Source organism: Mesoplodon densirostris, chromosome X (assembly GCF_025265405.1).
Source record: "Mesoplodon densirostris isolate mMesDen1 chromosome X, mMesDen1 primary haplotype, whole genome shotgun sequence".
NCBI lineage: Eukaryota > Metazoa > Chordata > Mammalia > Artiodactyla > Ziphiidae > Mesoplodon > Mesoplodon densirostris.
The window spans coordinates 120,914,400-120,941,500 of NC_082681.1; the positions used below are offsets into that span (position 1 = coordinate 120,914,400).

Genomic DNA, 27,101 nt, shown 5'->3' on the forward strand with positions numbered 1-27,101 from the left:
GCGGAGCACAGGCTCCGGACGCGCAGGCTCCGGACGCGCAGGCTCAGCAGCCATGGCTCACGGGCCCAGCCGCTCCGCGGCATATGGGATCCTCCCAGACCAGGGCACGAACCCGTATCCCCTGCATCGGCAGGCGGACTCTCAACCACTTGCGCCACCAGGGAGGCCCTATACTTTTATTATTTCTTTTTATAGTGAGCATTAACTACATTGTAAAAGTATTTTTCTGTTTTTGTTAATGCCAGTAGATTCCACATAAATAATTTGAATAACAATACATGTCATGTCATAAAACATTTTAAGGACTATGTACTGTGATTGTCCTAGTATATATATATATAATAATTTACATATATATATATTTGATCTTTTATGTGTATAATAATTTTTTCTTCAGTTTAGATTTCTATATTCTGACATTATGTATTGAGACCACTGGACTAAATTCCTTTCTCCTAAATTATCTGCAGATCAACCTTGTATCTCCCCCTAACCAGGAGCCATAGCATTGTTAGGTTATTATTTAGGGCTGCACTGTCCAATGTGGTAGCCAATAGCCATATGTGGCTATTTAAATTTAAATTAATTAAAATTAAAAATTTTGTTTCTTAGTCACACTAACCACATCTCGAATTCTCAGTAGCTACATGTGGCTAGGGGCTACTGTATTGGGCAGCACAGATAAAGAAAATTTCCATCACTGCAGGAAATTCTTTGGGACAGTGCTAATTTAGAATAATATTAACCCAGTAATTCATTAATTTAGTATATTCTTCAAATGAATTAGCAATTTTCTGTGCTCTGAGGGACTAGGATGTTAGAGTTTTCATGGCAATAAGCCATCAGGACAGATCTGATACAGTGCCTTACTTAGTTATCCTGGAAACACTGGATGCCTGAGAGTAGAATTCCAGAATAAGTGAGAACGGTCATAATGTTGACAATTCTTCCCTTAATTACCTTTCAAAGCAATTACTTTCTTCGTAATTTATTATTCTTTTCAGATTCACCTGGCATTCCACCTAGTGCTAATGCACATCAGCTTTTTCGGGGGTTTAGTTTTGTTGCTATTACCTCAGATGATGAAAGCCAAGCTATGCAGACAGTTGGTGTGCATTCAATTGTTCAGGTGAGTGAATGTCTTAAGTAATTTTAAATTTGAAATATTGTAAGATACAGTTCATTGTGTGGATAATTATGTTAGATTTGATCTGCTGACCTTAAGTGAGCAGCTTAAAATACATTTTATATCATTGACATTACTCTTAGAAACTCCTTTCATATACCTTTGAAAAGGTTGCATGCGCCAGAATCCTGGATACCTATCTGACTTGAAAGTAGAATTCTAAGAGAGTTGAGATAAGTATCACCATCTTGTTGTCTCTTGTCTCCTGTGCCTCAGAATGTTTATTGGGCCTAATTTGTTTCATCCTCTGTGTCTGTTAGATCAGCTATGGTGAGCTGAGGTCTCCTAGTTCACTGATACTTTAGAACAGGGGTCAGCAGACTTTTTCTTTAAGGACCAGATAATAAATATTTGAGGCTTCTTAGGGTGTATGGATCTCTGTTGCAACTACTCAACTCTGCCATTGTAGCACAAAAGCAGTCATAGATTGTATGTAAATGAATGAACATGGCTGTGTGCCAATAAAACTTTATTTAGAAAAAACTGGTAGTGAACCAGATTTGGCCCACAGGCCATAGTTTGCCAACCCCTGCCATAGAAATATATAAGAAATAAAAATAAACTTAAATTTTAAGTTTTCCAAGTTTTGTGTCCTTGTTCTTTTGGAGCCCCATTGTCATTAGGAAGAAATGGTTATGGGTACTGCCTTAGGGTAACTCCCTCCTTATCCCATCTGTTGATCAGTGGGAGAAAAAGGAGCTACAGAAGCAGGTTTCTGAGTGTGTGTGTTTGTAGCAGGCGACTGCACTGCTAAATTAAATGTTATTAGAGGAACACAAATAGTACAAACCATTAGATTTATTTCTTCCCATCGTAGTATCATGGAAAGATAAATTTAATTCATCTTCTTAATCATAGAGGGAACTAGATATATCTTTTGAAGCATTGTTTTTAGGGTATACTTAGTGCTTGAATTTGCTTGATGATTAAGTTGCTTTTGCGCTAAAGTTTTTTTTCACAAGTCAGTTATCTTGCTTTCCACTTTCTAGAAAACCAATTTAAGCACTGTTTTTTGAACAAAGTTCATGTTGAAATACTCTGTCCCTTTTACTATGACAAGCATGTGATGAATTCTATAGAATGTATGTTTATGATTTCTATGTGGCACATCAGAGAGAAGAATCCAGATGTTCTAATTCTGAATCCTCCTAAATCTTTTCTTCTATGCCAGAGGTTTCAAATGCCTCCCCATTTGCAAAGGTATTTCAAAGACCTGCAGCCGTTTGGGGAGTAGATTGGGACATAACCACTGGCAAGGCTGTCAGCCCCTTATCACGTAGCTCTGTGTTTCTTATTGTACATATTCAGTTTTTTCTTTTCAACATAAGCTTTTTTTAAAGGCATATTTCTTGCTGTGCATTGTATTGTAAACACTTCAGAAATGCACAGTTATAGAAGAATATATGCAGAAAGATTCATTTTTATTTTTACTAAATTCATTTATATTTATAGTTAAGGCCAACAGTGCATGCTGAGTAACATGTTTCCCTATTATGTAATGTACCAAAGTCATTACAGGGCTCTTCATCAATTTATAATTGTGTTTGTAGCAGTTACACAGGAACAGTATTCAGTTTACTGATGGATATGAAGTAAAAGAAGATATTGGGGTTGGCTCCTACTCCGTTTGCAAGAGATGTATACATAAAGCCACAAACATGGAGTTTGCAGTGAAGGTAAGTGTTTTTAGATTTCAAGTGCACCTCTAACAGTTCTTATTCATGCATGCTAGTACCAGTTAAAAATTACACTCTTCTTTGGTAAGTGTGCCTTTTGTTATAAAAAGGTAAGGTAATTTAAATGTCTGGCTAGTGATCTTCGGGGATCTTAATCTGGAACCATAGATCCTCCTATGAGCTCAAAAGGTAAGGCAGCATACATCCAGTTTGCGGAGGGCAGTACCACTTTACACCTGACCTGGTTTTTAGTAGCACCCCGTGTACTCTCAGAAGTCCCCCGTTTATGGTCAAGATGTCAGGGAGTTCCTCGGAATTATATGCCAAATTTTGTATGTTTACATTTTTATGGCAGAAATGTTCATACCATCTTTCACATTTAGAAGGATCTGTGAACCAATAAAAGAATAAGAACCACTGTCATAAAATATATTATCATTAGCTGTTTTAAGTTCGTCAAGCATCCTAAGACAGTAAGGATTTTCTAAACCAAAAACCAAGGCACATACCTCTATGATAAAGTTCGAGTCCAAACCTTTAGTTATAAGTGAACAAATACTATATTCAAGTTTCTGCCTTTTCACTTCTTGAGTTGGATGCCTCTGCTCTCCCATCACAAACAATTCAAGTAATGTCTAAAGCTTTCAACTTAACTTGAGCCTTAGAACTAGTCTATAACTATGGGTAGCTTGTGTTTAGTTAGTGGGGAAAGTGGCATTAATTATTATTACTTCTATCCTTCCACCAATCTATCCATTTATCTAGATCTAGTATGATTTTACTGTGTAAAAATAAAAATAAATGTGCTTTATTTATGCATAGCAAATATCTGGGAGGACACACCCAAAAATTGTTGCTGCTATTTTAAACTTGGATGTAGTTGTTTTAGAAAGTCATCAGTGTCTGTAAGGCATTCTGTCAGTTATAAGGATGAACCATAGAAATACATTTTAATTTGCTCTTCTACTCAGTGAAATGTGGGGTACATAGAAATTTCCAAATTGCACACATGAAAGGAGAGAATGTGAATAATGTACTTGGTAGGCAATTTAAGAATGTATCTTGCCTCCATAAACACATCAGAAAAAAGCAGAAATGTCCTGAGGCCCCCTTCAAATTATAGAAACCAGGAGCAGTATACCAAAACCTTGAGAACATCTTCCAGCTATATGTGGATTCTTGTGACTTAAATTAGATCCCTAAAACCAATCCCAGCACTTGATTCTACTGAAATTACTACATATCTAAGATTCACAAGCAGAGTTATGGATATAATGTAAGCTGGGCTCACGATTAGCCGATCAGAGAGAATGTTGCCAAAAATAAAACCTCCCCAATTCTCTGGTGGTCCAGTGGTTAGGACTCCACGCTTCCACTGCAGGGAGCACGGGTTCAATCCCTGGTCCAGGAACTAAGATCCCACAAGCCATGTGGTGCGGCCAAAAAATAAGTAAATAATAAATTTAAAAAATAAAATAAAACCTCCCAATGTGTTCTGGTTTTCAAAAGACTAACCCCAAATCATCTCCCTTGAGTCAGCATGTCTATTCCATGTACCTTTCCTCTTAATCATCCACTTAACCTGATTCTACACTATCATTTGCAGTTGATCACAGTGGACGCCTGTGTGTTTGACTTCCCTGTTCTCCAAATAAAGAACTGTTTTCACAACTAAATCCATTTCAGATAACAGATTTGGCTCATATTGAGAGTTGCAAGCTCTTTCCTAGGATGCTGAAGCGTTTCGGTATTTGTTGCATACATAATTACTAAGCTGTTTTAAAACTGAAAGTATGAAGGTCACAAAATTTATTTCAGACTACCTTTTGGATGAAATGAAAGCAAAACTTGTTGCCTTTTCTTTTTTTTTTTCCAGCTTTTTTTTTGGCTGCATTGGGTCTTCGTTGCTGCACAGGCTTTCTCTAGTTGCAGCGAGCGGGGGCTACTCTTCGTTGCAGTGTGTGGGCTTCTCAGTGCGGTGGCTTCTCTTGTTGTGGAGCATGGACTCTAGGCGTGCGGGCTTCAGCAGTTGCGGCACATGGGCCCTAGAGCACGCGGGCTTCAGTAGTTGTGGCTTGCAGGCTCTAGAGTGCAGTCTCAGTAGTTGTAGCACACGGGCTTAGTTGCTCTGCGGCTTGTGGGATCTTCCCGGACCAGGGATCGAACCCGTGTCCCCTGCACTGGCAGGCGGACTCTTAACCACTGTGCCACCAGGGAAGTCCTTGTTGCCTTTTTAAAAATATAATGTTACTTTAACAGATTAAAACGTTAAAGGAAGTTTTGTTTGTTTTTTTTTTTTTTTTTTTTTTTTTTTTGCCGTACGCGGGCCTCTCACTGTTGTGGCCTCTCCCGTTGCGGAGCACAGGCTCCGGACGCGAAGGCTCAGCGGCCATGGCTCACGGGTCCAGCCATTCCACGGCATGTGGGATCTTCCCGGACCGGGGCACGAACCCGTGTCCCCTGCATCGGCAGGCGGACTCTCAACCACTGCACCACCAGGGAAGCCAAAGAGAAGTATTTTTAAGAAGCAGGTGACATAAAAGAGTTGGAAAGCTAAATTAGTATTTTAAAGGGCTTTATGGTAATAATTAAACTTCATTCTAACCAAGTAGAATTCTAGGTATGGTATTCTGCTTAGCTTTCTACCTAGCTTCAAAAATAAAGTTTGTGGGCCTCCCTGGTGGCGCAGTGGTTGAGAGTCCGCCTGCCGATGCAGGGGACACGGGTTCGTGCCCCGATCCCGGAGGATCCCACATGCCGCGGAGCGGCTGGGCCCGCGAGCCATGGCCGCGGGGCCTGTGTGTCCGGAGCCTGTGCTCCGCAACGGGAGAGGCCGCGGCAGTGAGAGGCCCGCGTACAGCAAAAAAAAAAATAAAAAAAAAAAAATAAAGTTTGTTCCACTTAACTATTACTTGTTTATAAGTAGCTTACAACTGATGGGATATTCCATTGAAACATTTTATTAAGAAAGTAAATTCAATAAACAAATGCTAATGGTGGTATTATAAATACATCTTGCTCTTAATTATCTGTATTGATAGGGGTTAGAAGTTAACTGAGGGCTTCCCTGGTGGTGCAGTGGTTAAGAATCTGCCTGCCGGGGCTTCCCTGGTGGCGCGGTGGTTGAGAGTCCGCCTGCCGATGCAGGGGACACGGGTTCGTGCCCCGGTCCGGGAGGATCCCACGTGCCGCGAAGCGGCTGGGACCGTGGGCCATGGCCGCTGAGCCTGCGCGTCCGGAGCCCGTGCTCCACAACGGGAGAGGCCACAACAGTGAGAGGCCGCGTAACACACACACACACAAAAAAGAATCCGCCTGCCAATGCAGGGGACACGGGTTTGAGCCCTGGTCCAGGAAGATCCCACGTGCTGCAGAGCAACTAAGCCCGTGTGCCACAACTACTGAGCCTGCGCTCTAGATCCTGTTAGCCACAACTACTGAAGCCCACGTGCCACAACTACTGAAGCCCGTGCTCCGCAACAAGAGAGGCCACCACAATGAGAAGCCTGCGCACCACCATGAAGAGTAGCCCCCGCTCGCCGCACCTAGAGAAAGCCCACGCACAGCAACGAAGACCCAACGCAGCCAAAAATAAATAAATTTTTTTTGTTTTTTTTTGTTTTTAAGTTAACTGAGTTCCCAAAGGTGTAAGACATTGAAGGCTGGAAGAAAGATATGTTAACTGTGTTCTTGGTACCTTTTCTTGAGGCTTTTGAGTTTTTATTAAATCCTAAACTTGCTAAAAATTTAAACTAGACAGACCTGGTTTGAATGTGACTCATGGCATAGAGTTTACTTTGCAGTCTTGCCATCTATATCAAGACTGGCTTTCAAATTTTGATTAGACAGTCTGGCCTGGTACTTGAATAAAAATGGTTGATAAAAGGCTTATAAATACAGTGTTTACACAAAATAACACCTAAGCCTGTAGCTGTAAATATTTAACGTTTATACTGTATAGTTCATGAGATTTTATGATAAATATTTGCCTTTTAGATTATTGATAAAAGCAAGAGAGACCCTACAGAAGAAATTGAAATTCTTCTTCGTTATGGACAACATCCAAACATTATTACTCTAAAGGATGTAAGTAGATTCTTTAACGTAGATCATTTGACTCAGTTGTCTAACTCATATTTGGAATGTTTTCAAATATCATGTGGTAGACAAAGAATTCGATATAGTGAGTAAAAAAAAATAAGAGGCCAACATATATAGCATAATTCCAGTTATAGAGAAAAATGTTTAGTTAATTTTTCTGCCTTTAAGAAGAAAAGTATTACATTATTGCTTTTAATATCAGTATTTACTGGAACACTTGGGTATTAATTATGTTCAGGATTGACAAGTCTCAGGCTCCATAGCCTCCCCAAACTGTCTTCCACAGTACTGCCAGAGGGAGCTGTCCCTTGTATCTAACCATATTACTTCCCTGCCTACAGTTCATGTTCCCCAACACCTCTGGTCCCTGCATTCCTCTGTCTGTAGTAGTTTTGACACTTCCTCACACACCCTATGCTCCAGCCATGCTCAAGTATGTACAAATTTTTCTTAACATGCCTCGTTTTCTTCTGCTGCTCTGTCTTTGAATTTATGATTCACTCAACTGAGAATGCCATTTCCCTTTTTTGCCTGGCTAACTACCACACATCTAAGACTTAGCTAAGGCATTACTTCCTTCAGGAGTCCTGCCCTGCCCATCACCACCCCCCAGACAAGTGAAGTTTCCTTTCCCTGCTACTTATAGCTTTCATCATAACAGAGGTGTTGGCAAAGGGTGCAAACTCCTCAGGCAGCATTAAGCCCTCTCTTGCTCATGCTGCTCACTTAGACTCAAAGGCCGTGTCTGGGTATTGTAGACCAGAAGTGTCATGTAGCCAGCTAAGCCAGAGGACTCCTAAGATACCTTTCACCTCTGAGGGTCTGTGAATTCCAACGTTTATCCTCCCTTCTCCTTCCTAACCGAAACTCTAATTTCCTCAGAATAATTTATCACTGTTCATTGTTAGAGGAGAATGTTAACTTAGTCCCATTAAATGTTTCACTTAAGTGACTCTTTAATTAATATAACCTCCAAGAATCCAACCAAGTAAATTAAAAAGGAAATGTAGAAAACACTTTCTCTCAGCCTTGCGTGGGGAACTCCCTAAGCTGTTGCTATTTTTTTACATCTTTGCTCCTTCCTTCATTTCAAATTCCAAAGTCTCTAAAATTATCCCCACTTTTGTTACAGCATCTCCAACATTTTTTTAAACTCTTATTTCTATGTCTGTTTCTCCCTACTAGAATAAAAACTTTGAGGGCAGGTACCTTGTTTTCTCCATATTTGGGGCCCTAATACATGGTACCTGTTAGGGAGCTACGCAGAGGTGTGCAGTAACTCTATGAGAAGAGGGGAATAAAAGGGCCTGAAGTTTAAGGAGGGGGTTATTTCAGTTCGGGATTGCTTAGAGTACATACCCAAAATTACAGTGAGCTTTCTTTTTCTACATTAGGAGTAAATTGGTATGCTTCTGTGTGGTTGAATGGAATTTCTCTTTGCTACTTAATCTTCCTACTTAATTCTTGCCACAGCTTGTCTTTCGATTTAATCAAAACCAGAATAATTCTTTGTACTGTATGTATAAATACAGAAGTTCTGCAGTTGCAGAAGTGCCAGGAAAATCACAGCAGCATGTCTTTCTACCAGTCCCTCTCATCATTAGTAGGTAGAAAGATCAAGAGGAACACACCCTAAGAACAGAAGTTCAGTGCCCCTTCGGATACCGTACCCATACTTATTTTGATTGCCGTGAGTTAAGGTTCACGGAAGGAAATTAAAGGTTATTTTTCTGACATTCAGTCTCATCAGTTCCTATTTTAATATCTTTATGTGTATAAAATTGTTTGCAAATTTTATATCCTTCGTTGGTTGTGATAAGTAAAATTTTCCTTGTATATAAAGTGAGTTTTAATTTCTCTTTACCATGCCAAACTGTGTGCTGAGCACATGTAAAGCTTCACCTAATTTTTTACATTTTGCTGTTAAATGTTACAGGTATATGATGATGGAAAATATGTGTATGTAGTGACAGAACTTATGAAAGGGGGTGAATTGCTGGATAAAATTCTTAGACAGAAATTTTTCTCTGAACGAGAGGCCAGTGCTGTCCTGTTTACTATAACCAAAACTGTTGAATATCTTCACGCACAAGGGGTGAGTCTTTTTAACGTTTTACATATATACACACACACACATATATACATAATATCTTATAAAATTTGGTATAAAATACCAAATACCCTTTTTCTTACCTTTTCTTTCTTAATGTTTGAGCTGAAATTACAAAGGTAGAAGTTAGTTTATGCCTGTAATGAAAAATATATTAGCTTAATTATCCTGTTCTTCCTCTATGTAGACTTCTCCCATTGAGCTTGAAATTCTTTTTTGTTTCTTTCTTTTTTTAATTTAATTTAATTTAATTTTTTAACTTTTATTTTATATTGGAGTATAGTTGATTAACAATGTTGTGAGAGTTTCAGGTGTACAGCAAAGTGATTCAGTTATACATATAAATGTATCTGTTCTTTTTCAAATTTTTTTCCCATTTAGGTTGTTACATAATACTGAGCAGAGTTCCCTGTGTTATATAGTAGGTCCTTGTTGGTTATCCATTTTAAATATAGCAGTGTGTACATGTTATGAGCTTGAAGTTCTACTTTGAAATTTTAGCTTGTTTATAAACATTAAATTTTTATGCTTCCCAAGAAGTGAGTGAGATTTTGTGACCTGGAAGACGTAGCACCGTTTTTTCTAGGCCACTGTGTACTTTTGAGAACTGGGCCCATTTCGAGTTTAGAAGTGAACCAGAGAGTCATGGGTTGTATTCACTTATAAAAGGAAATCCTTCAAACAGATGAGGCCAAATAACCACCTGGTTTCTGGATGGTGGATGCTCTCATCCTTTTTCCTGCATATAGATTTTTAGTAAGTGGCAAAAAAAAATCATATTTTTAAAAGAAGAGAAGTCTGGGAGGGAAGGGGAAGAAAGGAGAGATGAGGGGAGGAAGGAAAGGAGAACAGCAGAGGAGTGAAGAGGAATGGGAAGCAAGAAAAGAATAAGAGATCTCTTCTTAAGGAGTTTATTTTCAATACATTATTCTCGTTTTCTTTGCCCCTAGAAGCTAACAAATGAAATGTGTTAATTTAATTCTAGAGCTTCTTGACTTGTAGCTGCTCAAGATTTGCCTAGTACTGGGACTGGAAATTGGTAGAACTCAGTTTTCACTGAAGAATTTGTGAGTTTGCAGTCATCTAACTCTGTTATGTTCTTTTCTCAGTGCCTCAGCAGTAATTAGTTATTAAAATGGTCTGGAGAAGTAGTGTTCCGGATGTTAGGACCTAAAACTGAGGTTATTGATTAGAACATAGACTCAGAATTTGGTGATGGAGGAAACACATAAGTCTAATAAGGAGTGTCAGAGAGGCTTATGATAAAAGAAGTATTCAAGTAGGTGATTAAAGGGGGAAAGTAATACAAACTTTAAAGGAATGGTATCTTTTTGTGTTTGTGACATTGTTACTTGGATAGCAAGTAGGCAGTACTTACGTAAATCTGGGAGTTTTTTTTCCTTTTTACTCCTAAAACCCATGCCTGTTCCATTGAGCCTGTCTGTACATGTTTGTTGTGTTCATCCATTGTACACGCCATTCCCTCTACTTAGAATGACTACCCCCACTCTTCTGGCTTGTTCATTCTGTTCTTCAGATGTTGGATCAGTTGTTACCTCCTCTAGAGACCCTTCCTGACCTGCCCGAGTTATGCCCCATCTCTCACCTATTTATTCTCTGCCTCCCTTACTACTAAGTTCCTAGCATATAAAGGCAAGGATCTTACAAGTCTTGTTCACCAAAGTATCTGCAGCTCCTTGTATAATACCCTAGTACATGATACACATTCCATAAATATTTGTTGAACGATGAATAACCTGGAGACAGATATTACTGCTATTTGCATTTTTCCTTAATCCGCTTACTTAATTGGACAAAGAGGGGGAAGGTAAGTACTGTTCTTTCTTCCTCCTCTCCTTGCCCCAGTTCTGTGTTGCAGTTATATTACACTGTCAGCATTTTATAATGTTGGGATAATGTAAAGGTTGGTACCCATCATCTTGTTAAGTGCATTGCTTGACAGTTTGTGAATAAATAATTTTCCATAATGGAAATGTATTGTTAATGCACCTCTTTAATTTGTATTTCAATTAGGTGGTTCACAGAGACTTGAAACCTAGCAACATTCTTTATGTGGATGAATCTGGCAATCCAGAATCTATTCGAATTTGTGATTTTGGCTTTGCCAAACAGCTAAGAGCAGAAAATGGTCTTCTCATGACTCCTTGTTATACTGCAAATTTTGTTGCACCAGAGGTAATTGCGAAAGAGTTTGCTTGCAATATTTCAGTATATTTAAAAACTCATTTACTGTGTTTAATATAGAATAGTTAATAGTTGTTTAATTGAAGAGTTACTGAGCAAATAATTAGAATAAAATATCAGCCCTTTTTCTTCTGTTGGTAGTTCATCCTGTCATCAATCCAGTACTACCTATAACGCTTTTCCTGCTCTGACTTCTGTCTTTCTGCATAATCACACATCTGTAGCTAACTACTATCACTGACACTTTCGTGCTTGTCAGTGCATGGAGTTAAATGGAAACTAGCTTATTCTTCCCCTTTCCTAACACCCTTCAAATTTCCTGGTTTTGTCACCATCTTCCTTGTATTTCTAAGGCTAAAACATCATGGGCTCTTCTTGTCTTTCGCTGTATAACCAGTTACCATCTCTTTTATCCCCTGCAACCGGTTCAGGGCTCTTCTGTTCACAGAACTGCCATCCTAGCCCCTGCTTCCCTCACCACACCCCCAGATGACTGCCGCAGCCTAGGTGCGTGTTGCTTCCTTTTGTCATTCTGTGATCAGTCCACAAAGAAGCTACAAAGCTGCTGAAGTCTTCTTCAAGCACTGCTTTGATCAGGTTGCTTCTTTTCCTAAGAAATTGCAGTTCCCCACTGTAGCAACTCTAAAATCCACTGCTTTGCCCTCAAAATATCTTGCCTTTTGATTATCACTGTGTAAAAAATTGTAACTATAATAGTTAATCCTAATATAGGGCTTATGTGCCAGGCACATATATTAACGGATTTCATCCTCAGAGATATAATTTATATATAATAATTCATTCTCATTATAACTTAGGTGAGTACTTGTATTTGCATTTTATAGGAAACCAGGTGCACAGTGAGGGGGTGATGTCATTTGCCTGCGGTCAGATCTAGATCTGAGCCCAAGCAACCTGGCCGCAAAGTCTATGCTTTTACCATGTGCTAGATATTTCACAAAAATTGTAATAGTTGATAATGTTAAGATAGTTGGATTCCCCCCCTCTGTTTTCCAAACTTTTTGTAATTGTGTTACTTTTTAGATAGAAAAATATTTTTTAAAGATTATTTGAGTCTGTTCTCCCAGAGATACTAGAACTGATGAGGGACAGATTTTTTTCTTCTTTGTCCACATATCCACAGCCTCTGACACACATTGGTGTCCAAGCATGGCCCCCTAATCCAGCCATCTAATTTTTTCTCATGATTGTTTCCTGCTTCATATAAGCAGTCTGCTTCTTGAAATCACCATGTAGCTTTTATGCCTTGGCACACTGGAATGTTTTTTTTTTGGAATGTTTTTTGCTTTAGACCCTGCCTCTAAATTCTCCTTCAGGAAATCTTCAGTGATCAAACTGTCCCTAGACTGACCTCAACTCTTTGTCTCCTCTTTACTGTTTAGTCATCTGGGTTAAAACTTTAAAGTCCTCCTGAAATCTTCCTTCTCTGTTATTTCTCCACATTTAGTCTGTTGCCAAATCCTTTCCGTTCTGATTCCTAAATATTGTAGACCCCTTTTCCCTTACCCCATACATCCAATCTTTTTTTTTTTAATTTTATTTTGCCATATAACATACACTAATATATATTTTTTAATGCTTTTCTTTTTTAAAAAATTTATTTTATTTACTTATTTTTGGCTGCATTGGGCCTTCATTGCTGTGCACGGGCTTTCTCTAGTTGCGGAGAGTGGGGGCTACTCTTCATTGCGGTGCTCGAGCTTCTCATTGCAGTGGCTCCTCTTGTTGCGGAGCATGGGCTCTAGAGTGCAGGCTTAGTAGTTGTGGCACGTGGGCTCAGTAGTTGTGGCTCACGGGCTCTAGAACACAGGCTCGGTAGTTGTGGCACATGGGCTTAGTTGCTCCGTGGCATGTGGGATCTTCCTGGACCAGGGCTCGAACCTGTGTCCCCTGCATTGGCAGGCAGATTCTTAACCACTGCGCCACCAGGGAAGCCCTATACATCCAATCTTTACTAAGTCCTTCCCATTTTATCTTTATGTCTTTTCCCCTTCATGTCCTGCCTTACAAATTGCCTCCTATGAGGTGGCCTGTCTCCATTCTCTCTTCTTGCCAGCATTTCCGCCCGCTATGCCTTGAGTTATCTTTCTGGTATACACATCCACTTATTTTATTTTCCTCTTTAATGCTTCAATAACATCTGATTGCCTGCAGGGAAAAAAATCTAGATTACTTAACAAGTTTTTTATAAAAAGCTCTTCAGTGAACTCCCTAGTGATCCAGTGGTTAGGACTCAGCACTTTCACTACTGGGGCCCAGGTTTGATCCCTGTTCGGGGAACTAAGATCCCGCAAGCTGTGTGGCATGGCCAAATAAATAAATAATTTTAAAAGCCTTTTTAAAAGCCCTTCAGTCTCTCTAGTATCTCCTGTCTGGAAATCTGGCCACACTGAACTTGCCTGGCGCTAAGCAGGCTCTGCTCTCTTGCCTCTGCCCTTTGAGTGTCCTCTGCCCTCCTCCACCTCTTCACTTTGCCTCCTGAATTCTTACTTATAGGCCCAATACAAGTAGGCTGCTCCTAGCTTTCCCTCTCTCCCCATATCAAGAATGAATTGCTTCCTCATCTTTGTACTCATATCCTTTAGACATATAGTTTTGTTAGAATACTTATCATGTTGAATTGTTAACTATGTATATGTTTATTTCCTTTGCCAGATTCTGATTTTCTTAAGGAAAACAGTTGTTTTGTATTTGTCACAGTTTTTTTTTTCCTTATTGGAGTATAATTGCTTTACCATGGTATGTCAGTTTCTGCTTTATAACAAAGTGAATCAGCTATACGTGTACATATATCCCCATATCTCCTCCCTCTTGCGTCTCCCTCTCACCCTCCCTGTCCCCCCCTCTAGGTGGTCACAATGTATTTGTCACAGTTTATGCCTGATAATAGTTGGTGATTATTAAATGCTTGAGTAAGTCAAATTATATATATATAGAAGAGCAGTTTTGCCCTATACCATTTATACTTAGTTATGTTTTCTTATATGTTAATCGTTTCTGCAGCCCCATACAAAATATAAATACATTTAAATAAGAAATTTACCTTCAGTTTATTTTTATAGTCCACTGTGTCCCACAGCAGCATTCAGTAAATTAATTTGAATATCAAAATTTAAATTTATACAATTCTCACCTATGAACGTGTCTGACATAGGTCCATGGCCAGAGTCCCAAGCAGTTGTTAGTTCACCAAGAAAGAAATAAAGTTATAAGCTTTAAAATGCTGGGGGCTTCCCTGGTGGCACAGTGGTTAGGAATTCGCCTGCCAATGCAGGGGACATGGGTTCAAGCCCTGGTCCGGGAAGATCCCACATGCCGTGGAGCAACTAAGCTTGTGCGCCACAACTACTGAGCCTGCACTCTAGAGCCCACGAGCCACAACTACTGAGTCCGTGTGCCACAACTAGTGAAGCCCGTGTGCCTAGAGCCTGTGCTCCCAACAAGAGAAACCACCACAATGAGAAGCCTGCACACCACAACAAAGAGTAGCCCCCGCTCACCGCAACCAGAGAAAAGCCCGCTTGCAGCAACGAAGACCCAATGCAGCCAAAAATAAAATAAATAAAATAAAATAAATTTTATAAAAAGATTTAAAATGCCAAAAAAATTTTAAATTTATGTATATAGGAATTATTAGTAGTAGAAGGTTCTAGAATAGGATTACTATATTGCCTTGTTAATCATGTTCTGTTTTTCTTGTATGCATTGATTTAGGAGATATAATTCAGTTCACAGCCTATCCAAATCTATATAATAAACAGCAGTGTGTTAATACTAATTTTTACTTTTTCTAGGTTTTAAAACGACAAGGCTATGATGCGGCTTGTGATATATGGAGTCTTGGTGTCCTCCTCTATACAATGCTCACTGGGTGAGTATGTACCATATGTTGTAAGCATTTATTTATCAATAATTTGTTTAAATTATCTAGGTTTATTTTTTTAATCTCTATGTTGTAATATCTTTCCTTCCATATTTTCTCATCTTGTTTAATAATACAATCCTCTCTCTCTCTCTCTCTCTCTCTCTCTCTCTCTGTCTCTCTCTCACATTTATAGCTGTATCATTACTATTTTCTATAGTGTACTGTTATTAATGTCTTGAGGTCATAAGTTGATTTTTTTCCATATCTTTTTTGTAGTCTAGTTATGCCATAACATATACTGTTTTAAATATTTTATTCTATAATGTGTCATATCTTATTTATATTATTGTATATTAAATCTAAATTAATATTTCATAACTTATATCTTGACCTGGTACTTTATGAAGCTTCATGTTGTTATTTTTTTACTTTAGTAGGTTTTAATAAAGTATTACATTAAATGAACTACTTAGAGTACTTTTGGATACTGCAAGTAAATATAAAAATTACCAACTAAAAAAGAAGTTTTATTCATTAGCATTTTAATTCTATTATAAATTAGTTACACTCCATTTGCAAATGGCCCTGATGATACACCAGAGGAAATACTGGCACGGATAGGAAGTGGAAAATTCTCACTCAGTGGTGGCTACTGGAATTCTGTTTCAGACACAGCAAAGGTAAGTATGGCTTCCTATTAAAAGCTTTTGAGAAAATAATTTTTCATAATCCCTAGTGAGAAAAAATAATATCAGTTAGAAACTTGTTTATAAAGTTGTATTGAAATGATGCTACCAAATAACTCGAACTCAAAAATTGACCACTAATTTTGTTTCTTTCCCAGAATATATTGGTTTGGCTCTATTATCTATATATCTCAAGCTACTTCTTACTGATGAACATGATGAATAATAATGGTGGTGGTCTTCATGATTTGTGTGTCTCCTCTGTGCCTCACACTGCACTTTACATAAATTATCCCATTTAATCCTCTTAGCAACCCTGTAAAATAGGTGGTAGTATCACCATTTCACAGTAGGAAACCAAGGCCCAGAATTTTAGTGTGAACTTATCCTCAGTTATACACCAGGCACATGTGGATGCTCCAAAATAAATAGCTGATTCCAAAGCCCTTGTTCCCTAGAATAACTACACCATTTTCTATTTTTGGCCCATATTATGAAGAAAGGGGTCAATCTTTTTCACAGTAGACAGTAATTTAGTTTTATATGTCTGCTTGAAATCTATTTGGAAAGCCTTTCTCGCTGGAAGACCTGCCATCCCCTGAATAATGCTGATTTGCTTTCTAACCCTGCTCTAGTTTCACTTTTTTTTTTAGTTTCACTTTATTTAGAGAAAATTCTTTTTTAAAAAGAAGAGCAAAGTTTTTCATTTCAAAATAAGGGAAACATAGAGGAGATGAGGAAGATACATATTGGTAAAAAGTGCTTATTTTTCTTAGAGGTGGATGCTTGAGTTGATATGATTGCATTAGTAAATAGGGTATGTCAGAAATTTTTATAGATACTTTTGGCATAAAGATGAAGCCTCAGTTGACCAGCTTAATGTCTGTGTAGATAATATTTAGTTTTGTAACTATATTTAAAATGATATGTTAGCCTTTCCCCTTGTTTAACAATAAAATTTTTTAAACCAGATAATTCATTTTTCTGGGTACTTGTTTACTTTTTTTTTTTTTTTTTTTTTTTGCGGTACGCGGGCCTCTCACTGTTGTGGCCTCTCCTGTTGTGGAGCACAGGCTCCGGACGCGCAGGCTCAGCGGCCATGGCTCACGAGCCCAGCTGCTCTGCAGCATGTGGGATCTTCCTGGACCGGGGCACGAACCCGTGTCCCCTGCATCGGCAGGCGGACTCTTAACCACTGCGCCACCAGGGAAGCCCCTTGTTTACTTTTTAATTCATGTATTGAGCACCTACAATGTGCTTAATAAGTGAAGGCTCTAGGGATAAAAGATGTGACTCAGATGGAATTCCTGATCTCAGAGAGCTCACAGTCTAGTTGGGAGATAGCCAAAAATATACAGTACAGTGTCACATGTCCTGTTACAATGCTGTGTTTTGTATGCTAAAGAAGTTCACAGATGATGCTTGATCAGGAAGATTTCAGGGAAAGCTTTCCAGAAGCAATGAAGGGATTCGCCAGGCAGCTTTGGGAAGCAGAAGGATGTAGTCCATCCCAGGCTGAGGGATCAGCCCATGCGTGGTCCTGATGGAATGGGAATGGCAGAATGCCTCCAGGGCAGTGCAAGGAGTTTGGTATGACTAGTACCAGGTACACGTGAGAGGGTAGCTGATGAACCCCAATTATGGAAGGCTTTGTCGATCATGCTCAAGATTTGGGGTTTACTCTAAGTATTGGGGAACTGTTGAAAAATACTAAGCATTGTCGTGATCAGATTTTCCTTTTTCAAGGTCACTCTGTGAGGTAGTAGTTCTTATCCATTGGAGTCCACCACAAACTTTGTCACGATCGGTTGTTAAGCATATCAAGTAATGTTACCGTAGAAAGTATCAGAGTTTACATACTGCCTGCTTTTTTTAATAAGTTAAAGCAAGTCGAGGTTATCTCTATAATTTTTGTAATTTGGTTCTCATTCACTTGCATTTTATTATGCTTTTTTGAGTGCAAGGCAGGTGAGGATGAGATACAAATAGAGCACAAAAAATTGCATCCAACTCATAGTCTATCTTATGAATGCCATGTGATTACTAATAACTTTTGCTAATTTGTCCAGTTAAGACCTGTGATTACAAGTATAATGTAATACGGTGAATACCCACAAAATTGGGAAGTAGAAAAAAAAATTAAAATAACTCTGTAATCTTTGAGGGGAGCATTTAGAGCCCTCCAGTTAATTCCTGTTATTGGACAGTTATGTACTGCTTTTCAGCATTACCAATAGCACAAAAAAGTCTTAAGTAGCTGAAAATTACTTAGAAATAAACCCACAAAAATGTAGAAAACTCAGAATATCTGAGGGAAGAAAGAGCCAAAGTCCTTAAAGATACATAAAATGTGGTAAATTTACCCTTTGTAATACACCAAAATTACTGTTACTCAGGTAGGAGAAAACAAAGACCTAAGTTTTAGCTTTTTTTTAAACAAATTGTCATATTGACCAAATTACTTTGCACCCAAAGGTCTGCTAGTGGGAAAAAATAGTGTCATAGAAGCCAAGGAAGAATACTCAACAGTATCAGGTGCTAGAGAAAAACAAAGGTTTAAGTTTATTTTATTATCCTTTTTCCCATTATAGGACCTGGTGTCAAAGATGCTTCATGTGGACCCTCATCAGAGACTGACTGCTGCCCTTGTGCTCAGACATCCTTGGATCGTCCACTGGGACCAACTGCCGCAATACCAACTAAACAGACAGGACGCACCGCATCTAGTCAAGGTGAGCGGCCCATTTGGGCACTGCATGCCACGTGTCCTCCAGGAGAGACTATGAGACGCCCTCTCCGTACCACAGCACCTTGCCCTTTCACTTTGTCTCTCAACCTGCATCCAGTTCTTGCGTGGGATTCTCTTACAGTGGGTGATTTGGAAAAGAAAAAGTCAAGGCATGCCAAAATAGCATAATAAAACCAGTTTAGGAATGATTTCTGAATTTATCAATCAGATAAACTTTATGGATTTCCTAACTTTTCTTTGTACTTGTCTTTCTTACGCACAACCCAAAGCAGGCTCTTGGGGGTTGTCAGCAGTGGCAAAATACAAATTCTAAAACAGCATGCCTTGCTGACTCTCATGGTAAAGGGTTGCAAAGGAAAAACAAATTTAATAGTCCTGAGAAAAGTAAGGACTGCTTGTTATGAACCCACCCCTGTCCTCTCTCATCGATAATTTCAACCTCCCACATTGGCCTCTTCAGTTTTAGTTAAATCAGAGGATTTGACCTGTGTGGTTATTTTCATTATGAGCCTAATAAAATCTATATAAATTTGCATATGAAGAAAATATCTGGGAAAAAATCATTTCATATTCTGTGTACAGGTGACTGACTACCCATTGTCATTATTTGTGACCTTTCTTTCCTGTTTTCAGGGTGCCATGGCAGCTACATACTCTGCTTTAAACCGTAATCAGTCACCAGTTTTGGAACCAGTAGGCCGCTCTACTCTTGCTCAGCGGAGAGGTATTAAAAAAATCACCTCTACAGCCCTGTGAAGTGACCTCAGTGAGATATTTGGTACCATGGTGTAAGCTGATAGCACAAGTTCTGGCGACAGGTAGCACATATCTGAGAGACACCTGCAGGCACACACTGTCCCAGCTGGTACCCATAATGCTGCTGCTCCTGCTGCTCTCCCGCTTTCGTCTCTTCTTGCTTTAAATGATTGTTAGCAGGTTAGATTTTCCTGGAGCTTCGGATGAATTGAAAATGGAAACATGATGAAGATATATTCACTGAATCAACAAGAATAATAATGAACATATGAATACCACCTAAAAATACACTGAATAAAGTACTCTACACCACATAGCATTATTTTTATAGGAGATATTTCATGTCCCTTAAATATTCTTTGTTAGTTATAGGGATGGACAGTTTATGTTAAGCACTTAGCTTAAACAATCCGTTTATATTAGCACTGTATCCCTTGTGCCATCCAACATTTTGTATGTTTTTGTAAACAGTTCATATACAGTACATTTCTGTACTGCTTTCTTTAATGTATACATGCCTTGTTTAACTTGGAATCTATTATTAATCAATTGACTATTAAATCTGGTTAAATAGTTCACCTGGATTAACAGTATTGTTGGACAGCCCTAAAAATGGCCAGATTGTAGAACAGCTGTTGAATGTAATACTTCCAAAATGTACATATCTTTCCCCATGTCTGTTTCACTGGTTCGTTCATTTGTTTCTTAAAGTCAGGTGCTCTGTCAGGCTAACCTAGAGAGCTGTTACGGTAAAGAAAGTTATCATATGTGTGTGGTATGACATCAAGAGTACACCTGTGAAGTTAGTCCATATACTTTGCAACTCCTTAAGGTCTTTTTTCCTTAATTAAGGAAGTAGTCCTTGCACTTTTCATCTTAAATAGTATCCATTCTTAGTAGTTGACATAAATTTGGGATTTTTCCCAATATACATCAAAGGCCTTTAAGAGGCATGGTGAAGAGACTGGCGAAGGAAAATTTAGCAACAGGTCATTGAAGTCCCATTGAATATTTCATGTATAAATAGATCAAATTGCAGAATTTAGCATATGAATAACAGGATACCTGTTCTTGTATACCTGCAGGAAAAGTATGCTTTTTTGTAGGAAAAAAGTAAATCATAATTCTGTCCCATTAAGATGCTCTATATTAAACACTAATTTGAATGTAATAAAGGCCACAGGCCTCTCTATGAAATTGGACTTAAACTTTCTTATTCTAGGGAATAAAACATTCTTGATCAAACAATCATAGCCGAGGTAGGCTAAGTGAATGTTCAGCATTGAGTGTTTTCTGAATTCCTCCTGATGATTTATAGCCATATAATGCTTTCTTTTCTTTTTTAAAAAAATTTTTATTGGAGTATAGTTGATTTACAGTGTTGTGTTAGTTTCATATAATGCTTTCTTTAACTTCAGAAATGATCAGTTTTCATAATGGTCACTGGATCTGCTTAGATTAGAGTATTCATTATCTACATCTAATTTGTTAGTTTCCACAATATCATTAAAGAAACTTCTGCATCCATTATTACCTGTATCTTTGCCAAGCTACCTAGCATACATCAATATGTAATATGAAAAACATATGAGCAAGGAAAAGGTGATTTAACTTATCTCATCAAGAATGTGCCTGAACATATCTTTCCTAGTCATGAACTAAGCCATTTACATCAGAAATCTTTTTTCCTGCCAGAAGCTTTAAATCTTCCCCTGAGAGTACAAAGCCAGGGAAGCATGGTTTATCTAAATATCTTGGAAGCCACTTGTTATTCCTTAATTTCTCCTCTGTGCAATTAAAGGGAAAGAGAAAATCTATCATGCCTTTTGCCCAAGTGACACAAAATGATTATTGCATAGAAAGCAAATATAAGTTTATCTTCTAAATAAAAAATGTATAGGAGGAGGGATTTCAGAAGATCTAGATGGAGAAAGTTTTAAAATATTCTTGAGTATATGGATGCTAACTATTAACAGCTGCTTTCCAATGGCTGGAAAGAAAGCTTTGTTTTTCTTTCTCCTCTATTAAGTGTTCCCAACCATGGTCATCCCAAATTCTTGTCACTTTTTAAATGTTAATGTGACTCTAGGCAGAAAAAAGATAACATTTTCAGATTTTTGACACTAACACTATTCTAAGAATAAGTGCTTAGGTGTATTGCCCATCATCGTCTTTTAGAACCAGAAGTAAATGTGTAAATGCTTTTAAATTATCTAGTCCAACTTTCTCATATTGCAGGTAAAGAACCTGAGACCCAAAGCAAAGACTAGAATCCTTAACTTCCCTTTCAGTTTTTTTCCCTCATAACACCGTGCTGCCTTCCCCTCATATTATCACTCGACCACAAACTGAGCTGTTCAAAAACTATATATTTCTTGGGGCAGTCCTCTACTGGTATATGAATGCCTTCTTTGCCTAGTACAGCTGCCAGTTTTATTGGAGAAAAGCAAGTTATATGTTCACAAAACTGAAGGCTTTCTGCCTAAAAAGCAGTTCATGAGTATAATTTATTTCATCTGTGATTCTGGTGTTCCTATTGCCTTTGACAGAGCAGACAAACTTGGCCAACAATGTGCTCTAAATGTAATGCTTGTGCTGGGATAACCTTTCCATTAATTTCTCCAAGTCCAGTTCCTCCTGGCCCCTATAGTTGTGGTAGTGAGGCCCTTTCCCAGTTAGTGCCTCTGGTTACCTGGGCTTCTCCCAAGAGGTTTTATTTCAATCTGAAAGATATTTCAATATGAAAGAAGGAACTAAACTATCAGGCCACTTTTACAAACCTCCTGTTAGCTTATAATCCAAAATAATATCCAGAATGGTAGACTTAACATTACCAAGCACATACTGGAAAATATGGATTACACTACCATGTGTTTTGTATCTTCCCTTTCAAGTGATGATGCTAAATTAAGGTAAGTTTTTTGTCCTTTTAACCTGTCGTATAAGTAAGTCATTTCAGCTCCTAATTTATAGATATGTCTTCTTTCTAAGTACAGTAGACCCTTCACCTTAACAGATTTGATATGGATTCATTTATTCATAAGCAACCCCAAAAGTCCAAAAATATAATAATTTTGACGGCACAGAATCAAGATGCTGTGAGGCTGGAGACTGACATGTGGGAAAAGTCACTTAGTATCTGGAGAGGGTGTGGTGTGTATGCAGTAGAGATTCTACATTTCACACACAGTGGGCTGCAAAGAGCAGGTTTGGGCCAACCATTTCCCATCTATTTTTAAGAAGTGGTTGCTGTTGGGACCAGGGGACATCATGGGAGGTGGGGCTAGCCTGTTAGCTGTGCCCTGTACCCTCAGCCCAGGAAAGGTTTCATGAATGGGCAGCATGGGTTCGGTAAGAAAGAGGCTGGGTTACATCCAGCCTCAGGTGAGAGCAGAAAAGTGTTCAAGATCTGGGGGCTTGGTATAGATGTGCATCACCATGAAAGTCAGCAATACACATTTCAACGTGGCTTTGATTTTCTCTACTTCCTGACCTTTATAAATGAGCTAAAACTTTTCAGACTTCTTTACTATTGAGAATTCTCTCTTATGGTGGTATCCAGCATTTGAGATTTATGAAGGCATTAGGACAGATATCTCAGGAATGTAAATGGTCAGAAAAGGCCTGCTTTCTGTGACTAACAAATATGATGGGTTCCATGGCTGACCTTGGTGCTTAAACCAGGAGGTTTCAATCTAGTCCTAGAGTTCTGTCCCTCCGAAAGGTCCAACTCCATGTGACTAACAAACTGGATGTATACTTTGAGCCTTATTTAATTCACAGATAAGTTGACTTAACTCAGCATTTTTATTTCAATTAATGAAAATAGTCCTCTTTTCACCTCCAGATTGCTTACATTTTGCTGGTCTCCCCAAGTGACCATTGGTGGAGACCAGTTAATGAAGGAATGAAACTCGCTTTCTTGGGAGTGTGGCATTCTGCAGAGCCACGCTTAACCACTTTTTCTAGTGAAGAATCTACAGAATGATAATAACTAAATATGGATGGCCAAGAAGAATTTGTATCTACAGTGCGCTTTATGTATTTTTGACACTGCTGTATTCTGTGTGATCGAGTGACTTGTAACTGGTTCCAATGTGACTGAATGTTTTCAAAGAATTCTAGTAACTAAGTTGACTTAATTTTCTTAAGCCTTGTATTACTATCAGTCTCACATTTACCACTTTGATTCCAGTCTTTTAACTGTTCATACCAGGGCATACCAAGGGTTGGGATGAGAGCCTACTTCCTACCTCTTAAGGCACTTTCCTCATTATTTTGCCATATAACCTTGAAGTGCATGATAAGCTGTTTAAATGTCCATGACTTCTCCCAGAGCAACTAGCAAAGTATATGACATTGAATAGAGATTAGTGGAAAGGAAAATTTAGAGACTAAGTTCAGAGGTGCAAACCTCAAGAAAACCTCTTTAGAGCACATACCATTTGAGTACAATGTATGTAAACGTATGTGAGAAGAGAGTTGCTATAATAGTCCTCTCTAAGTAGATTAGTTCAATATCTAATGGAAGTGAAAATCTTTACTCCTATTATCACTATAGTACTGAGTGAACTGTATACTGAGTTTTTCAAACAAGTACTTAAAATAGAACTTAAATACAAAGCAAGGGCTTAAGGATAAAGGTTTTGGTTTGCGTTTCTCTAAGTGTAGTTTACCATCTAAGGCTTTGTTTTTTAATTTTTAAAAAAAGCTTCAAGGTATTGCCATTCCTTAGCATCCTTAATGATTATGGGTGATGAGTTTTTAACTCTTAAAATTATATACCTGTATTATGTTTATCTTAACTCTTACCCTAAGCAAAAGGGAAGGTATACACCTAAGGGATGTAATTATTTTGCATTTTTGGCCATGGGTGGGAAAGGGATGGGTATCTACTTAAACAGTTTTTAAAAAAGAAAAAAATCACAAATATTTTTCTACTATTATATATGATTTTACTTTATACTAGTTTCTCTCTAGTAAGGCATGCCAGAAGCCCAAGGCACCATATCATGAGTTCATATGTATTGTACCTTTTATTGGTGGTTAAATCGCATCAGATGCTTGGCCCTGCTGCCATAATTATGAAATGCTTGTAAAGGATTAAATATCACTGAATACTTTAAATTGTTTTACTTAAGAGTCTAATCTGGGAAGTTTTCAAATCATACTATTAATGTGTAATCAAAGCTCTTTCAGATGTATCCATGAATAATCCTGGAACAATACTGCTTGTATTCCTGTCACAGAACAGGTTTTGTAATCTTTAAAAGAAATGAAAATTTATATAATAAAGTTTCAAATTCATGTATGTCCCTTTATGAGATTATTTCAATTATGACTGTTAATCCTTCATATTATCAAATTATTCTATCTAAAGTATACATTTATCAAATTGGATTGATAGAGCTTAAAACAGGAATGTTTCTGAGTTAATAAGAAGTGCAAAATAATTTTTCTATGCAAAGTCTTGGTTAACCCAAAGAGTTTGTCAAATCAGACTCATATCAGTCATAGATCTTAGCCAATACCAAATTTGATTAATGATTTAAAGGATACAGGGCGAACACTAGGCACAGGTGAAACAGTCTTTTCTTGGAGAAGTCCAACATTACCAGGCTTAGCTCCACAATGCCCTTTTTCTCCCTCATTACGGTGCATTTTGAATTCAAAATTAAAGGACAGTTTCCTTCTGGGCAGTGTTTTCAGAGACATTGTATAAACAAAGGGAGTCATTTGGTTTTGCAACATCCTCTTTTTATACCTCATTAATTACACAATTTAAATGATGAGCCCCATTCTCCAGCCAACCATGCCTCATAAATTCATAAATTCCAGGTTTTACAATAAGCCATCTCTATAGACCAAGTGCGTCTTGCTACAAGCTTTTGAGAGAGAAGAATTTTTCGTTTTCTTTCCGCTAGTAAATATTATTAGCACTTTTAAAATGGAAATTTGGGGAATTCTCTGGAGGTCCAGTGGTTAGGACTCCAAGCTTCCACTGCAGGGGACCCGTTTTTGATCCCTGGTCAGGGAACTAAGATCCCTGTAAGCTGCGTGGCACAGCCAAAATAAATAAAATGAAAATTTGATTGAAGTCTTGATTCCTGAAAAAAACTGAGCATTATAAATAGGTAAAGAGTAACTTGTCCAGGGCTTCCCTGGTGGCACAGTGGCTAGGAGTCCGCCTGCTGATGCAGGGGACGCGGGTTCGTGCCCCGGTCTGGGAAGATCGCCTGTGCCGCGGAGCGGCTGGGCCCGTGAGCCATGGCCGCTGAGCCTGCGCGTCTGGAGCCTGTGCTCCGCAACGGGAGAGGCCACAGCAGTGAGAGGCCCGCGTACCGCAAAAAAAAAGAGTAACTTGTCCAAGATCATACAGTAATAAGTTGCTGCAGAGCTGAATTTGAACCGGGTCTCTCTAACTCCAAAGCCCAAGTTCACAATTATTTGGCCTGGAAGTAAAATTTAAATAAATTTTATAGATATCCTTTCATCCTCAATCGTGTAAACTGCAAATGAAAAGAGAAACCCGGATCTTTCCATTTCCTCTAAGAAGTGCATCTGTCATGGGTTTGTCATCCTCAACTCTTAATAATGTTTTGGGCTGTATAATGCTTTGTTTAGGGGTGACGGGCCTGTACTGTGCACTGTAGGATGTTTAGCAGCACCCCTGGCCTCTGCCCACGAGATGCCAGCAACACGGCCTTCCTTCCCCAGATGTGACAACCAGAAGTGTCTCCAGACACTGTCAAATGTCCGTGGTAGAGAACCACTTTGTTTGACAATTGTACTTCATTTCTCTGTCACTTAGGTATGTCCACCTCCTTAGAAAATGTTGAAATGCTAATGTTTTCAGAAAGGTGATTTATTTAAAATAAGCTTACTTAAAGATAAAAATAAGCTTACTTAAAAATAAAGCTATCGGGCTTCCCTGGTGGCGCAGTGGTTGAGAGTCCGCCTGCCGATGCAGGGGACACGGGTTCGTGCCCCGGTCCAGGAAGATCCCACATGCTGCAGAGCAGCTGGGCCCGTGAGTCATGGCCGCTGAGCCTGTGCGTCCGGAGCCTGTGCTCCGCAACGGGAGAGGCCACAGCAGTGAGAGGCCCACGTACCGCAAAATAAATAAATAAATAAATAAATAAAAATAAAGCTATTCATCCTGCATAGTCAGCTGTATTAGTTTGCTGAAGTTACCATAAACAAAGTACCACAGTCTGGGTGGCTTAAACAACAAAAATTTATTTTCTCACAGTTCTGAAGGCTACCAGTCTGAGAGCAAGGTGTCCGCAGTGTTAGTCTCTTTTGAGGTCTCTCTCCTGGGCTTCTAGGATGGCCGCCTTCTTACTCATGCGATGCTCCCCTCTGTGATGTGTGCTAATCTCTGCTTACTTATAAAGACACCAGTTATATTGGATCAGGGCCCACCTTAATGATCTCATTTCAATTTAATTACCTCTTTAAAGATCCTATCTCCAAAGTCACATCCTGAGGTATTGGGGGTTATGAATTCAACATACGAATTTTGGGAGGATACAATGCAGCCCTTAGTTTGTCTTCTCCCCTCCCTTCCCGTGTGTTGAGCACTTACTATGTGCCAGACATTCTGCTAAATGCTGGTAATAGTAAGCAAGAGATGTGATCTCTGCCAAATAAGGTTTACAGTGAGGTAGGAAACACAGATATTTATAAAGTAATAACAGGTGTCATGCAAATATTACGCTTTGGGCCAAGTTAAGACTGAGCTAT

General features: G+C 38.7%; 1 protein-coding gene across 3 annotated transcripts in view; it reads left to right on the forward strand.

The window, feature by feature from the left end:
• Positions 1-24,620, forward strand: part of RPS6KA3 (ribosomal protein S6 kinase A3) — a 111,272-nt gene extending 86,652 nt beyond the window's left edge. For all 3 annotated transcript variants that reach the window (XM_060086281.1, XM_060086282.1, XM_060086279.1), the window contains 9 exons: positions 1,005-1,129; positions 2,737-2,862; positions 6,859-6,948; positions 8,900-9,058; positions 11,108-11,269; positions 15,094-15,170; positions 15,727-15,844; positions 18,442-18,582; positions 19,233-24,620. In XM_060086281.1, the coding sequence (XP_059942264.1) occupies positions 1,005-1,129; positions 2,737-2,862; positions 6,859-6,948; positions 8,900-9,058; positions 11,108-11,269; positions 15,094-15,170; positions 15,727-15,844; positions 18,442-18,582; positions 19,233-19,355 (1,121 nt within the window). In that variant the 3' untranslated portion in view covers positions 19,356-24,620. The remainder of the gene's footprint in view (positions 1-1,004; positions 1,130-2,736; positions 2,863-6,858; positions 6,949-8,899; positions 9,059-11,107; positions 11,270-15,093; positions 15,171-15,726; positions 15,845-18,441; positions 18,583-19,232) is intronic.
• The last annotated feature ends 2,481 nt before the right edge of the window (positions 24,621-27,101 follow it).